The sequence below is a fragment of the Ostrea edulis genome, chromosome 10 (assembly GCF_947568905.1).
Source record: "Ostrea edulis chromosome 10, xbOstEdul1.1, whole genome shotgun sequence".
NCBI classification, from domain to species: domain Eukaryota; kingdom Metazoa; phylum Mollusca; class Bivalvia; order Ostreida; family Ostreidae; genus Ostrea; species Ostrea edulis.
The window spans coordinates 9,328,499-9,346,694 of NC_079173.1; the positions used below are offsets into that span (position 1 = coordinate 9,328,499).

Genomic DNA, 18,196 nt, shown 5'->3' on the forward strand with positions numbered 1-18,196 from the left:
GGGGAAAAATCTGCCCCTATGAAAATTTTCGATTTTTGAATGGCTCCCATCCTATTTTTTACCTCTCCTCGGAAGGAGACATCACTCTTGATATGAAACACTTTACCCGAATATGCTTTGTATTGTTAAGTTGAAATTGAGGTTCTAGAGAGAAAATATGTTATTTTACAGCCAGAGAGACGAACGGATTTTTACAGACGGATTACGAACAACGGGTGATCAGAAAATCATGTATCTCAGGTACGCTGATAATGAAATTGGGGATGCTTACTCCTTCTAGGCACCTGATTCCACCTCTGGTCTGTCCAGGGGTCCGTGTTTGCCCAACTAATTATTTTGTATTCCTTACAGCCCAGTAGCTAAGTACTTCGTTACTAGCTTGAAAATACGGATGTATATTTAATTGCTGTTATAAAATTTAGAAATTCATTTCAAAATTAAGGATTATCTCCCTCATGCATAGCTCTTATCCTTGGACGAATTTGGCTCCACTTGTTTGGCACGCTGTTTTTGGCTATATTTAGATCTAAAACTTCATAGTTATTTCGGATTTCAAACATTTCGGTTGAGCATCACTGAAGAGACATTATTTGTCGAAATGCGCATCTGGTGCATCAAAATTGGTACCGTATAAGTTTTACATTATGACCCCTGCGTCGAGGCCTCTGCTGGTGGACTGTTAGTCCCCGAGGGTCTCTACAGCCCAGTAGCTAAGTACTTCGTTACTAGCTTGAAAATACGGATGTATATTTAATTGCTGTTATAAAATTTAGAAATTCATTTTCTAATTTTTATGCACTGTGACCTTGATCTTTGACATTCTGGACCCATATTTACTAAAGTTCGGAGACGTAATCGTAAACGTAGAATTTACGTCTGACTTAAGATTAGAGTTACGTACTGATAAAATGGTATTCACAAAACCGTTCGTAGCCGCAAACGTAACTTACGATGTACGATTGCACTTACGCGTGCGCAGTGGCTATTTTCACTTCGAAGCGTAAAAAGTGTGAATTTGCTCATTTACTTTGAATTCCCTGCGCTACCGCCGCATTATGACGAAAAAGAACACAGAACTTTGTGAGAAAGCAACGAATTTCAACGTATTCGTATGTCTGCCAACGGCATGTCGATCAACTGTACCGTTATTCAGTGTTGTTTACAAATCCAAATGGAAGATTCATCAAATTTAACGCATTTGACTTGTGCATGGATCTGCGATGCTGTAGGTGTTCAAAAAGAAGTCGGCATGGACTGACAAGTAAGTTAAGTTGTTTGTGTAGTAATAACCTTAAATGTTTTACCACTGACTACTCGTCACTAGGCCCCTAAATAATGTTAATCAGGTTGGGAACACTTCCCCTATAGCGAGATATTCTCGCTATTTTAAAACGCGATTATCCCTCTCTAGCGAGAGTAAATATATCCTGTACAACAGAGAAAAACACCCGTGGAATACATCTCTTCGTGTTTCACGTGAAAAGAAGAAAAAGTGCTAAAATGTGTGATGCTTCTGCAAATATATTAATCAAAACAAAAACACTCACGATGTGTATTGGATTTCAGACTGCTTCTCTCTTATGAAGCAACTTTGATATGAAATTTCTTGACTATGTCGTCAATTTCATAGAGACAATTCGCTTCATGTTGAGTGTGTGTCGGACTTATTCAGCGTTGCACGGGATTTGCCATTATTTTCAATAAAGACACCAAAACAGTTTATTTCTCGCTAAAGAGGGATAATCGCGTTTTAGCGAGAATGTCTCGCTATAGGGGAAGTGTTCCCAACCTGTCAAATTGACTTCAAGGGGATTCAGTACATGACACACATCGCAAAATCACAGTCCCTTATTCATTTTGTTCTCAACCTATGTAGCTGCTATAATGCCTGGATCTTAATTTCTAAATAGTGAGCACATATACATATGTGTTAGTTATTTACAATTTTATATGTGCCCACTATTAACACATTAAGACACAAGCTCATTTGTGTACATGGTAACTTCAAACTTTTGACAATACCACAATTGAAATTCAAAATTATTTATCCCATTTTTTTAATTTCATGACTGGGACAACATCAAAGCAGTATCATAGCTACCTGTACACATGTACGCACATGCTTTCACAAAAGAAAAACAAGATTATTGTTGGAAAATTAATCAAAAATATACATTATATATACAGGCACTAATTCTAAAAGGTGTGATTTGTACGTGACCCTTTATTGCATGGTTATAAAATATGAAAATTATTACTGCTTTATCAATATATACTCTGGGCGAACAGGTAGATAGGGTGAATGGACTCGGTACCAGATGAGAACAGTTACAGTCTCTTTTAGCATCATTTCAATTATTGCTTGTGCACATCCATGTGCAAAACTTTCAGAAAATATTGTGAAACAAAATCGCATTCAAATACAGTTGTACAACTGTGTGAAGTCAGTGTTAATTTTTTAAATGTAGAATAACATTGACTATATATTAATTGGAGATATTAGGTGTGATATACATGTAACATGCACTAGATATCCAAGTTAGCTGACCTCTGTTATTTTTCAAAGTGTCATAAAGGTGGTCAAGAAATAAATTGCCAAACAGACAGCAGCATTCCTTGATTTAGATGCATTTCTCTTCATGCCCTCTCCTGAAAGATTTTCCATGATGCCTCAGGGTTAGGATTGGGATGCAAGATGTACAGTACATATATATGATGTAAGTATATCCACTGTTTGTACACATTTAATCATTTCTGTACTTACAAAGTTTTAAAAAATCCAAAACAAATTATGGTACATGGTACATGACGTAATTATTTTTGTAATGTATTGATGATTAAATCCTTAGGCAAAGCTTTAAGAACATAAATTTATGAGTTTTTATGATCAAAGTTTGTCCATTTTGCATGTTTTGTACCTGTCTGTCTAAGCATATCTTCACCTTTTTGGCAAATAGAAATTTAACCAATCTAAGGACATACACTATGTTTCTTTGAAATTATTTTTTATCTCCTCGATATTAAAAGCTCTTGCATGATTTCCAAAATAATAGCTGTAATTTTGTCACCAAAATTTGAAATCAACACTCAATAAAAATTGCTCTATATTATATATTTCTGATCATTAATAACACATGTATTCAGTTATTTGAAACACCTTTTAATCTCAAAGCAAGCAAATGAATATATGTAATTTTGGTGATTAAATAATTATTATCTTGCAAGCCAATAATTCTTCTTTACATGTATATATTTCTTTACACTAAAAGCGGTTATCAAATGTACTTTTATTAGGTCACCTGAGTTTACTCAGTAACCTATTGTAATTAGTTTTCATTCGTCGTGCGTTAACAATTGAACATTTTTAACTTCTTAATAACTACTAGTCCAATTCTTTTCAAATTTGGTATGAAGCATCATTGGGACAAGGGGGACCAATTTTCAAAAATCTTCTTTTCAAGAAACACACATATATAAGAAAAACTAAATGCATAGTGATGTAGAGCAGGCAGGCCTCTACCAAAATTGTAAATTTCATGATCCCCGGGGTAGGGGTTTTGACCCCAGGGCGGGGCAAATCTTGTTATATAGTGTTTATGTGTATAAAACACTTTTACATCTTCTTTAATGCTATTGATAATAAATTGAAACTAAATGGATAGAGCAGGAAGTCTTTTACCAAAATTGTAAATTTGATTTCTCCCAGAGTAAGAGTTTTGACCCCCAGGGTGGGGCCAAACTTAGTATATAGTATTTATGTGTAAGTTTGCTGATACTGTATAAAATATAAATGCAGAAAAGGATGTACAAAAAATGGTGAATTTCACAACCCAGGGTTATGACTTTAAGATGAGTCCAAATTAGTCATATCTTTTGATGTTTTCATGTGAATACACCTATTTAAAGCCTTTCATCAGTGTATGCACTTTGAGGGATGTGAAGTTTTAAGAACACATCTTGTTTTATATTGTTGCTGAACATTAGAATATAATTAGCTTAGATATTTAGAACAGGAAATTTTTTCTAGATTTCATAGTCCATGTAAGTAATAATACTTTTCCACTAGTATTCAGGTGACCGATAAGGCCTGTGGGCCTCTTGTTAGGTTTCTGTTTTTTTTTTTTACTAAAGAAATATTTTTATTAGTCAGTAATACATATTCCTTTGCCACTGGGAGATTTTGAGAGATAAAAATGGTAGCCATCACTTTCACAGCAAATATGCCCCATTAAATTTATAATGTTGTACTACCATGTATTATATGTCAGCCTGAGTAGCTCGGTGCAAAGGTACCAGGTTCAATACTCAATTGTGCTAAAGATTTTTCTCACCTTCTTTGCTACAGTAAAATCCCATTCATATACCTTACTGCAGTACATATCAGCTGATTTTACATTTTTACTTGCCACAACCAGGAACTATCAAAATATGTTAACTCTAGACTAATTAAACCTGAGAATTTTGTAGAAAGAAAATAGAATGCAAGTGAATTGTACCTGAATTGTCACAAAAAAATATTTTTTATTTATAAACGTGAATGACCTTAACTGAAACTTACCATTCTTGGTTAAAAAGTATTTTTTTCTGGTTTGGAAAGAAGCCAATTTCATTACAAGGGGAATGGTTAATGAAAAAATACTAAAGTTGACCTTGGGGTCATTTGAAATCTTTTTCTTAATATGGGCTCTTGGGTTATAAATCATTAAAATTAGAAATTGTAGGTGATATTTAATGATATCTTCCCAGATATGGTGTACGGTAGATAAATATACTGTAAATAAAATCAGTATTATCACAATTTTACAGTTTATTTAACTAACAATTATGTTGCATGTATTTTTCAAGCCTTATGAAATTTGATTGCAGTGTAATGACAGTTGTTTATTTAAATCAATGTAATACTATTATTTTTCTAGGTCTATGGGTACATTGCTGTAATGGCCTGAAAAACCTTTTGCGAAACCGAGTAATGTTCATCTTCCATTGCCATGATTGTGTAAAAGGACGAGCAGAGGAATGATTCAAAAATATATGGCAGGATTGAGAATCTAACCCATGACCCGTAGTCTGGTACTCTACCCACTGATCAATCCATGCTGATGGTCCATCTACTATATTGATGTCATCTTATATATTTATTTATTCATTTATATCATATGGACATTTAAAAATTGACAGTAAAATAAAAAAAAGTTTGATATTCAGCAAAATAGAATTTGTTACAATACATGTTTAAGAAATTAAGTACATGTACATGCATACAATTATGTACATGTAATTATATTTGTTAATAGATAAATTTTTAGATGAATTTTCATGTTGTTATTGATATTGACATGTACATGTATTACTTCCATTTCTAGAATTATTTTAACATCTTGATATTAAAAAGATGACATAATAAATAAATCTTAAATATTTGTCAACAAAGTTGTCTGGTGGGTTAAAATTTGTAAAGAGGAGCATTAGTACATATGTCGGTTTAATGTGAGAAGCCTTCAGAGTGAACTTTTATCAGTGAGATTTTGGTAAATTGGGGGGGGGGATGGGCTTCAACAAAATAATATATATGTTGAAGGCATCATCCTTGGAGTTTGGTAATATACACTGCAAAGACTTTTACCTAGCTGATCACATATAAAGGTCAATTACATACAAATCATGAATGGTAGAAAGATTCATATATATGCATTATCAATGAAGGTTTGACTCCTGTAGGATTATAGTTAAAGGAAATGGCACTCTGAAAGATTGAAAGTCTACACATGACTACACTAGTAGGCATCACAATTGCTCTCTTAAACAAATTACACAAAATTGTATTCTTGGAATGAAATGCATATCTTTTTTTTTTAAAGAAATATTTATTTAGAGGCTCATTTCCCTGTTGTGTAAGTTACAATGTAACAAATAGTTATTTGGACTACCAATATTTGCTTATAACCACAAAGTAAAGATCACATATCTATAAGCAGAAATAGTTTTTCTATAGCTGTCGATCACCATGTATTCTTGTACACACAGTGACTCTCTTCTTTTCAAATAAAAAATATTGCATGTTTGATTGCATATATATATATATATATATATATATATATATATATATATACATTAATTCCACCATGTTTGGAAAATTAAAAAGAAAACGTATTTCCCTGAAAGATGCTAGACCTACCCTATATAATAAGATAAATGGCAAATATTCTTTTTTTTTTTAAATAACCTGCATGACTAAAATAAAAAGCTTCCCAATTATTTCTAAAGGCAAGGTTAGATCCACCCAGTCTGATTAAAATCAAATTTCGCACTTTGCTCGATATGCGGACAGCGACTGTCTGTATATCGAGCGATGTGAGAGGTTTGATTTTAAATCACACTGAGATCCGCCACAAGGTAAATTAGATCGGGCTCAAAATTTTGAGAATTGTCACACAATTGCAGATGATCTCAAAGAAAACGATAATCTGAATAAATACAATTAATGTGTGTATTACTAACCAGCTTATATGCATCTAGAGGGTTTGTAAGGTCTTTACGCAAGAAATTATCGATAAAAATGACAAGTCGCCATTTGCTTTGTTTATTCTTAAAGTTACGATCAGCTTACGTGTACTAGTATAGCACACGTAGAGTTACGCTTATTTCTGACGTAAATCTACGTCTACGACTGTTAGTGAATACCGTCCCACACGTAAACGTACGCTACGTCTAGATTTACGCTACGTTTACGTCTACGAACTTTAGTAAATATGGGCCCTGACCCCAAAACTGATAGACATCGTCCCTTCTTTGTACGTATTCATATGTCCAAATTTAGTTTGAATAGAATACAAAGTACTTGAGTTATTATCCAAAAACCAGTTTTAACAGTCAATTTCCATGTGGCCATAAAGAAGAAATGAGCACTTCCTGATATGGTTCCTCACATGATGACACCATGACTCATCCCTCTTACGGGGATTACCAAATGGGTGCAGCTAAAAAGCAAATATTCGAACTCAATTTCTATCAATACTGTAAATTCTTAACAATAGAACAAAAGATATTATTAGGTTTACCACCAAACTGCTTCACTGCTAATACACCAACTTCAACCAACTCAAATTTTTGTCTCGCCAGGGATTATTTTTAATGCCTTGATCAACAAATTGTTACTATAAAAGAATTTATTGTGCAAAATGGTATATATGAATTTTTGATTGTGCATAAAATACTGTTGAAATTATCATCAGGATTTTTTTAAATCTGCATTTTCAATACCTATATAAAACAAATTTTAACATCATTAAAACTTTTTTGACAATTACACTTTGAAGGAATATTTGAAGTAAATTTTTGATAAAATAATCTTATTTTCCAGAACTGATCAGGAAAAAAAATTATCGATCTAGTAGCCCAATAGAAACATATTTAGTATGTACATGTAGTCAACAAAATCACCCCTTATTTTAACTGATTTGTACACGAACAGCGCACCATAATTTTCTATGTGGGAGAAACGCCCTTTTCCCATTGAAATCTTTTTAATAAATTAAATTCGCTAAATACGATGGCGATTAAAAAAAACCAATGTTATAGATTACACTTTTTAATCAAAACGAAATTCGCTCATGACTACCGACTAGACGGGATCAGGAAGATCACAGATCAATTTAAGTACAGATCTACTTAGTTTGTAGATTTTATTTTCATACACAAATCTTTTGCATATTGAAAGACTCACAAATTCATTCAATCCTATATCAGCAGCCTCTGATTCGGGTACTACATCGCTAACATTCTTCCATTCTCCCCTCTCGTCTGACACTATGTACAGTACTGTACTATGTATGTGGTTGTGCCTGCTTGTCTGTATTTGTCGTTGTCTGCCACTCACTTGTGAGAATATCAGATGCAGTCTCATCTATAACAACCCTTTTACTTTTAATGAATCGTCCATGTATGTTTCTGGGCTCTTTTAAAATAGACTAAATGCGACATTGTATACTGCGCGTATCTTCGAGCTCGAGTTTGGTTACAATCGTAACGTCATTATGAATGTCGTAAAATGAGGAGAAAAAAAGTAAAAGATTATTGTCATGTATTAATCATTTTTTGTTAGTTTATTTAAAATTCATTGCCAACAAACAAAAACACATATTACTGTTCTACTTTGTGCATACAAAATAAAACACATGTATCCCCATATTACCACGAGTAGAGTCATCCTTAAAGAATGGGCATGAGGAGTCAATGAAACTTGAAGGAGGGGTTTGGGAGTCGTTGAAACTTACATGAAGGGTTTCGAAAGTTTTTCTTAGCAGGAGTGTGTTCGTTCGGGAATATTTCAATTTTACATTTTCGTTGTTTTACTGATTTTGGCTACGAATTACTCCGTTAACCTGATCAAGACATATGGCTCACGACGGGTGTGACCGGTCGACAGGGGAATATTAACTCTCCTAGGCACCTGATCCCACCACTGGTATATCTAGGGGTCCTTGTTTGCCTTACTCTCTATTTTGCATTCCTTATAGGAGTTATGAGATTGGTCACTGTTCGTTATTTTTGCCTTCTCATGCATACTCATAGTCGTAAATGTCTGATTATTTTGAATTCCATTAACCATCGCTGTACAAAAAAGCCATTAAAATAGATGACGCTGCATTAAACTGTGTTTAAATAATGAAAATGTATTCATACGTGGGGAGAGTTTTTTTTTTTACATCAGAGTGATACGCGCCAAAATTAGACGTAAATATAAAAATTATACACAAAAAATATAGCTCATCAAATGTATCTGGATATTGAGAACAAAAGATCTAAGAAATGAATGTACATTGACTTTAATTAATGGAATTCCCGGCATATCTTGTCATAATTATGCATTGCGATGCATTTTGAGACTTCTGAGAGTTTTATCAAAATGTGGTAATCGACATGGTGTTCAGTGGCTTATTTAGTTACCATTGACAACATCATCTTACACTACTCCAAAAACAGATAAAATGTTCAGCTTTTAAGTAAATTATTTCATTTATTATAATTTTCAGGGGGGGGGGGGGTCATATGTATATACCTGTATAAAGAGTGTTCGTCAAATTATCAAAATATAAAATTCTTGAATTGAGTAAAGGGAGATCACTCTTACAACATCACCATGCTCTAAGAATAAGAATTTGCTATCTTAATTCCTTCACCCATGATATCTGATACACATTTTATACTTATTTAATGTTTCTGAAAAGGTATTCACATATTGTTTTCTTAATTAATTGGAATTTTTCAAAAAAAATGATAATGTGATGAAAATTAAACACTCATTAGGCTGGTATTAGACCACTGAAAACCGGACTCCTTATAACATTCCTACATGTGTAATTCAAATATATTCCAGAATTATTGGGTAAAAGGATTACAAACATTTAAGATATATACGTAGTAATGTGAAACAATATTTTTATTTTATTCTTTTATTAAATTTATTTATACAACACTTTGGAAAATATGGATAACTACACTTGTAACATTTTCCCCAAATATTCAATATAAGGTAAATCTGCAATTACAAGTAATAAATAAGACATGTTCTAGGTAGTGTAAAACTTTAACACTAGTCCATATATAATCAGACTTAACTCAATACGAGTTAAGTCCTGTTATTGAGAACGCATAGAACAATTATGTGCTCAAGATAGACAACTCCCATGTCCTTGATTAGTGCAATGCCCATCGGTGATCATCGTCAATCTCCGCAACATCATCATCTGGACCATGCGCAGTAATCGCTTTCTTTACAGATTTCACAACAAGAAAACGTTTCTTCAACTGCCAATCCGAATTCATCTACCTTTTTTAATGCATCAAGTAACATATTTGGTAAAGTAATTTAGTAAGAGAACTAACGGTGAGTGTTTGATTTTAAGTATTACGCTTTCCAGTGATCATCAGGGCGCAAGTGTTATTGATTTCATATCTATATGGAACAACGTTTAACTATTACCCCATTTCAGTAACAGTGAGTGTTTACTTTCAAATCTTCCAGTGATTAACAGTATGTAAATAGTTGTATCAATTTTAATTTTATCTGGATCAACAATTAAACCACTGTTTTTGCCGCATTTTAGCCGTGCACACGCCATTTGTATTATTTAGCTGAACTTGTTTTGTTTGTTTTTGTTTTGACATACACTTATTACTGTTTATTATCCCAAGGTAATTTTCCATCATTAAAATGTTGAGGGCTAAGCAGTCGAAAAGGAAGTCCACATTACCCTATGCAAGGACCCGTCCCGTAAGTACAAGGCTGGGTCATGTTGTAAGGAAGTCCCTCGGTGCCACCAGAATCACTGATGACACTAGTCCTACCAGTATCCAGTGCTACCCAGCTTCAGCTGACAAAGCCGGATCTTCACCAGGACAATTTCCAATCATCTGCTAATAATCCAATGCCTCTTATCAGTGTGTCAGATAATTTGGGTCTCCATGTCCCACATCACTTCCCTGGGGCTCTGTTGATGCCGAACTTTGGCTCATTTATATGGCTAATCAGTTCATAACGCAGGAAACACAGTCAAATTTGACGTGCTACGATTATAATTACAAGGGTTCGTGCAGTAAGCAACTTTGCCAATACCAGCATTTGTGTATGTATTGCCACAAGACTCATCAACGCATCCATTGCTGATAACTACATTCAAACGAATCCACCAACACCCGTCAAAATACCCCTCAATCAAACCAGTTATTTTCGTCCCAACTCACCTCAGTCCACTTCCCACCCACGGCAGTCATTTGTGGGCCCTAGGTTCAACTCCAATTAAGATTCATATTATTTAAGATTACTTAGCTCTATACCCTGACAAAAACATAGCTCAATGTCTTTTGTGTGGTTTTCAAATTGGCTTTTATTTGAATTACACTGGCTTAAGGCTCCCATTACAACACAAAAATATGATACCTGCTACTGATCATAGCTCTGAGCTACTTGCCAAAATCACGAAAGAAATATAACTTGGTCGCATGGCAGGGCCATTCAACAGCCCACCTATGTTCAATTTGAGATGCAATCCCTTTGGAGTCGTCCATGAAAAGACAGGGGATGGCGAGTGATAACAAACTTGTCTGCTCCTATAGGAAATAGTGTCAACGATTTCATTGAGCCTGCCCTATGTTCAGTCTCTTACGCATATTTTGATCAGGCAATGTCTATGATCCAAACTCTAGGCAAGGGCACGTTGTTATTCAAAATGGACTTGTCGACTGCATTTCACCTGTTACAAATTCATCCCTCTGATTTATGCTTGATAGGTATGTGTATTGACGGTAAATTCTATTTCGATAAGTGTATGTCTTTCGGGTGTTCTATAGATGCTCAACGCTTGAAAAAGTCTCATCATTCCTCCACTGGGTACTGACTAAAAGGCGTAATAGTCAGAAAATATACATTACTTAGATGATTTTTTGTTTTGTTGGAAAGGGGGACACGTCACATCGTTCAGACCTTGCAAAGTCCTTTGACACCTTGTGTCAATAGTTTGGTATCCCTATTAATGCAAAGAAAACGCAGGGCCCGACTACTAATTTATCGTTTCATGGGTTAGGTATCAACACAGTTACACAAGCTATTGTCATTACAGCTGTTATTAATTAATGTTCAGAGCTTCAGTCTTCCTTAGCTTCATTCCTTTGTTCCAAGAAATTTCTGTGAAAGATATGCAGTCGCTTTGTGGCTCACTCAACTGTTTTGCTAAAGCACTTCCTGGCAGCAGGGCATTCTCCCGTCGATTTCACAATGCAATATATGGTATTAAAAAAAATCATATTTCCTTAGAAGAGTAACTAACTCAATGAAGGAAGATGCTCGGGTATAGCTCCAATTTCTTGAAAACTACAATGGTAAAACCCCATTCCTTGACATAGTTTGGTCTGACAATGGGTCACTCAACCTTTTCACCTACAGTTGTGGTTCCTGTAGTGGGGTGTGTTTTTTGAAAACCTTTGGGCAGTCCTCTACTGGCCAAATTCTTGGTACCCTCAAATACGTAGAGACATTACATTTCTGGAACTCGTACCCATAGTTGCTGCAATCTGGATATGGCGTGATCATTTCTTTGCCAAAAAAGTACTTATGCAAGGTGAAGATAACGAACAGTGATCAATCTCATAACTCCTACAAGCAATACAAAATAGATAGTTGGGCAAACACGGACCCCTGGACACATCAGAGGTGGGATCAGGTGCCTAGGAGGAGTAAGCATCCCCTGTTGACCGGTCACACCCGCCGTGAGCCCCATATCCTGATCAGGTAAACGGAGTTATCCGCAGTCAAATCAGTGTGCCAAGAACGGCTTAACAATCGGTATGAAACACGTCAGACAGCATTTGACCCAATGCGAGATTGTATTGACGAACTAGATCGTTATAACGACCATAGAATTTGCGAAATGCTGACTTCAATCGAGACTGTTGAAATCCCTGTACCATCAACTTGTTTGTCAGTAGCTTACCTCGATTTAAAAACTGACTATACCCAGAACAAGCTCTTGCATATCAAATTAGTTGAGATATATATGAACACCATGGGATCTGACGCCTTCGGACATATGGCCGAACTTTGCTTGAAGCCCTGCCACAGATTCCGTTCATTTTCTCAGAGTCTCTGGCCAATAATTTGAGCTTCCGTCATTGTGCCATTTTCATTGTTTCTACACCATACACTATTGAAAAAGTCGATGTAGACCACTGTGTGTAAAATCCACTGATCACCATTGAATGTGTATCATACAACGAAAATATTGAACATTTACCATTTAACTTCATTGACCTATGAATATTGAACGCTTATTGATGATGGACTTCATTGTGAATATTGGTTAAGCCTTGACGATTCTTGGTCATTGAGAATATGGAATATAACCATTGATGTCGCATTGCCCATTGTGAATTTTCATTTATCATTTATACATTGTATTGTATTTGTTCTGTCATTTATAGTTTACAGTAAGTAAAGTGACAAAAACTGCCAACACACTTGTTTGTGTACTCTATTCTGTCGAGATAAGTTTGATACACATCAGAAAATTTAGAAGTTGATTGCATAAATGTTGATAACATAGATGCTTATGGCAAACTAACAACTCAACTTTATGAAAAACGGAATGATTGCAGCTTCTCCGTCGTCAACTTCCCATATTTATGTAGCAATATTCCATTATCACCTGCATATGGTGTTGATGTCTCTCACCTGATTCGATACACAAGCGCTTATTAAGTATATGATCAGGTTTTAAATCGAGGCAAGCTACTGACAAACAAGTTGACAGTACAGGGGTTTCAACTCTCTCGTTTAAAGACAGCATTTCGCAAATTCTATAGTCGTTATAACGACGTAGTTTGCTAATACAACCTGTCAAATGCTGTCTGACGTGTTTCATACCGATTGTTAGGTCGTTCGTTGCGCACTGATTTTGAATGCGGATTGGTTTGTTTATCTAATCAAGATATTGGGCTCAGGGGTTGTAATCGATCTACAGCGGATGCTTACTCCTCCTAGGAACCTGGTCCCACCAAGAGACCTAGAAAATGTGGAAAATAATCCACCACTCAACCTGTGTATGTTAATACTTAGGAGGTGTCAGTAATCTGTCCTATGTGATCAATATATGAGTACTGGTCATCCCCATTTCCCAGGCACCCTGCAAGCAGTTGTAACACGGATCCCGGCCAGAGACGACGTTCTCCGTCTCCGAGTCCTACAACTCCATACCTTAGGATAACTGCACCGTGTATGCATTTTATATATTTTGCACTCCACTACATATTTACAGATATATGTAGCATGATTATAAAACTGAAATTGATTCAAAGATGATGGTTTTAAGGACAGCGATATAGATGAACAAAAAGATCGAAAACGGATATGGCTGTTGTGTGAATTGCTTAAGTGATCTAGAAGACAGGATCTGAACTGGAACCAGGGTAGAGGTCAATGCCGAACTAATCAGCAAGTTGGTCCTTTTAGTTACTGATAACATCTGCATGACTGAGCAAAAGTGATTGTTTACATAAAATATACAAATGCTCAGAAACATATACATGCAATATAGTCTAGGACCTTAAGATGAACATACTGTACACCTGCAGTGAGTGAGGGCATGATAAAAGTACTTATTGCACATCTACAGGACACCACCATCTTCCAAAAGATTATTTGGCTACTGCGTAAATTGTGAGAGGAGTTCTGGTCATCAGGGTTTTTATTTCTTTTCTTTTTCAGATCCTAAATAATTTCGGCCCCAGGATGAAAAGGAAAATTCTTAAACCTTATTGCACATCTCCAGGACCTCAGAAATAATTTTCCACGGACCAGGGTGACAACAAAATACCAGAACGTTTTAGGGATATGCGGGTATAGAAGAGACAGCAAAATATATTAAAACAACAACATTCATGGATTTCCAGAATTAGAATAACTTATTCAGATTCTCTTTTGGGGGTTAAGTTGGACAGCAATTTTATAATTTATCATATTTGAAGATGACAACTAAATGTATGTTTCGATAAGTAAAATGAATACATTTTATCGTATAGAATGTAGTTTATTCCATTCATTTCGAAAGAAAAAGATAGAGTTCAGAAGGTGTAATATATTTCAACTTTTGGAGATCAAGTCGCTTATTTTGTAGGAATTTTATATTCGTATTTATTATATGCAAACTACGCCAAAGTAATTCATCCAATTTTTTGTTTTTGTTAAATGTATCACGCGGCTTTTGTTCACTTGTCGCGTCAGTGTAATACATGCATACATCTGCAATATATCGACCTGACCTAGATTAGAGGTGAAATTAAAGTAGGTTGCGGCACTGATGTGATAACAAGCACTAACAGTATCCAGAACAGAACAGAATAACAGATTATTTGCAGTTGATAGCATTTGTATGCAATCGTCACATCCAGTGAGTGTGTACCATAGAGTAGTCCATTCACTAGACACCCGTCTTCTGTGACAGTAGATTTACAGTGACTTCTGCCTAGACAACTAACATGTCGTCCCCTGGAACTCCCCGAGATCTGAAGCAGATGGTGAGAGACGGACTGAGTACCCTTCTCTTTTGTTTCGGTTACAAAACAGGGATAATCGATGCCTTCATCGAAATACAACAACCTTGTACAGCAGAGGAACTCAGTCAAAAGTCAGGGAAAAAGTTACGGTAAGTAGAACATTAAAAACAGCACGTAGTTCAGAAATATCCCTTTCTCCCTGACAATTATTTTTGCGTACTCAAACAAAATGTTTAAACAGTGATTTAAAGCCCCAGTATGTGAAATTATACAGTTATTGACTGGGTTAGTGGACAACAGCTATTTTGTTTGACCCGAGAACGAGTCTGTTGCCCGAAGCCGTAGGCTAAGGGCAACAGATCCGTTCGAGGGTCAAACAAAACAACTGTTGTCCGAGGACACAGTCTATAACTGTTTTGTTATACACTTTTAATTTTTACGATATTTTACTAGATACATATGCCATGTGACATAGTTTGTTGACTTCGAATTTTTAACATGACAGAGGAATTGAATACATTTATCAACACTTCCACTCGTTTAAAAGAAAACTTACGTAATATCCTAATTAAAAATCAACAATTACATTTTTCGTGTTTCTGGGCTGCGATCCATCTACTAAATTCTGGATCTTCATCAGTCAAATCAGTGAACCTCGCCATAGCAGCAGACCGAGAACCACGTGAATTACATAGCCAATAGAAATAAAGCAGACTATTGCCCGGTCAACAGTTCGTAAACTGTTGACCGGTCAATAGACCATGAGTGTGAGAATTGGTTTAACAGTTGAAATGTTACTTCTAAATCGTATTAGCTTTATATAAGAAATATTTTAAGGTGTATAACAAAGTACCGTATAAACTGTTGGCATTTAGAAGAAAAATAACCATAGAACCATATAGATTGTGGAAACATTTCTACTAACATATTGGAGGCGTTGCAGTTAAACAATTGAATATTTATAACAACCTACGACCGCTCGTGAACAATCAAACATTTTCTGTCGCAACATTATCCTAGAGAAATTGTGCATAACTTTAAAAAACTGCGAAAAATCCTAATATTGTTGGTAAATATATATACAATGTACTATATTGATGTCAAGTTCTCGCATGAAAATCTATTTTGAAATTAGTTGATTTTATTTATTTGATGTGTAACGGTGTCTTATACTAATAGTACCTTATAGATACGGTTCTATCAGGCCGTTCCAATATTAATTACATCGGCTTGTTAGATATATATTGATATTATATTATTACACAAATGTGATTTCTTGATTGGCATGCACTTTCTTTATATCGGGGTGGCCTATTAGATTTTTAATGTTGTGTCTTGATAAACTTTTTTTCTTCTTTCCCAAATATACTTGGTTTAGATAACATACAGTTATATAAGTGGTGATGATTTTCGGCATTTAATCTTTGATATATAGTGCAAATGCATTTATTTTAACTACTCTTTCAGTATGTTACTTCTGATGTTGAATAAACTCTTCCCGATTAAGGACTACCACAATTCAAATTTTGTATATTAATTGTAAATGTTTGTGTTTAAACATGACCCGATAAGCCTCGATTGTCAGAATTCAAATTTTGTATATTAATTGTAAATGTTCATCCTTCCTCAATGTATAATTATACATCCTTTAATTAAATTTTCAATGTAACGTCAGCATGAAATAGCATTGCTAAACTCGATTCCCGAACATTTTCAATGTAATACAGTGTACACCGATGTATTGTGTACATGTATGTTGTTTACAATATACCAGCTGATACACCTGTTCATTCACATATCAAACTATTACATGCACAACTGAAATTAAAAAGCAATGAAACGTTATTTTATGTTAATAAATGTTGATGATTATCGATATCGTGTTCTTCAATTGATAGCAAGCGAAGCGAGATTTAGGCCTAAATGTTACAGGTAACTCGTGTATAAGAGAGAATTATTTAAAAATCCAAAACTTGGGCTGCATTGATTACGTTCGTGTCACTTTACTTATGCAAGACGCCGTAATGCGTCTGCATACCTTTTATTGTACATTTTCCAACACGGAGGTTACGCAACGGGATTACTCAGTGTTAATGTCTTCAAGATATCCAGGTCACTAACACTGCTACAGACTGGTGTTTAAACGCGAAATATTTCAATATCAACCTAAATTTCCATTTGCAGCGTTTAAAAAATAAGCAATATGAACAAGAGGCCTATAGACCAAATCACATACCTGAGTCACCTTGGCCCATATTTAAATATTTTCCCTACATATTCGCATGTTAAACTTTGATCCTATTGTGGCTTTAACCTACTCCAAGGGGCCAAAATTTTTACAAACTTGAATCAACACTATGTCAGCAAACTTTCATGTAAATGTAAAGATCTCTGGCCCATTTGTTCTTGAGAAGACGATTTTTATAAATTTTCTCAATATAATTGTATGTAAAACTTCGATCCCCTATTGTGGCCCCACCCTACCCCTCTGGGCCATGCTTTTAACAATCTTGAATCTGCATTACATGTATGTCAGGAAGCTCTCATGTAAATGTAAACGTTTCTAACTCAGTGGTTCTTGAGAAGATTTTTTAAGATTTCTAATAGATATATTTGCATGTAAAACTTTGATCCCCTATTGTGGCCCATCCTACCCCCGGGCCATAATCTTTACAAACTTGAATCTGCACTATGTCAGGAAGATTTTATGTAAATTTGTACTATTCTTGCCCAGTGGTTCTTGAGAAGAAGAGTTATAAGGATTTGCTCTATATTTTTATTGTAAAAGTTTTACCCCTATTCTGGTCCCATCTCAGCCCCGGGGAGCCATGATTTTACCAAACTTGAATCTGCACTATGTCAGGGACCTTTTTTGTAAATTTCAGCTCTTCTGGCCCAGTGAAGCAAAACTTATAATCTGTGGGCCTGTGAAGAAGATTTATGAACAATTAGGCTACTCTGCTTGGTTTGTTTTCATTGTTTGGGAATTTCAAAGCAAAAAGTGGGAAAAATACATGTTTTTTAGCATTGGGAATGGGGCCTTATTTCGGCCCCTACATACCCTAAAAACACCCTGACTTCTCCCCTGATTTAGTTTTATAGATAACTAAAGGATACCTGAAAAAATATCAATATAAATTTTTTAAATGGA

At 35.1% G+C, this 18,196-nt stretch overlaps 1 protein-coding gene across 1 annotated transcript in view; it reads left to right on the top strand.

Annotated features, from left to right (window-relative positions):
* Window positions 1–176: 176 nt before the first annotated feature.
* LOC130050925 (uncharacterized) overlaps window positions 177–18,196 on the top strand; it is a 25,853-nt gene continuing 7,833 nt past the window's right edge. Inside the window, exons 1-3 of the mRNA XM_056151888.1 lie at window positions 177–240; window positions 9,780–10,273; window positions 13,863–15,194. Coding sequence (XP_056007863.1) covers window positions 15,028–15,194 — 167 coding nt within the window. The 5' untranslated portion in view covers window positions 177–240; window positions 9,780–10,273; window positions 13,863–15,027. The remainder of the gene's footprint in view (window positions 241–9,779; window positions 10,274–13,862; window positions 15,195–18,196) is intronic.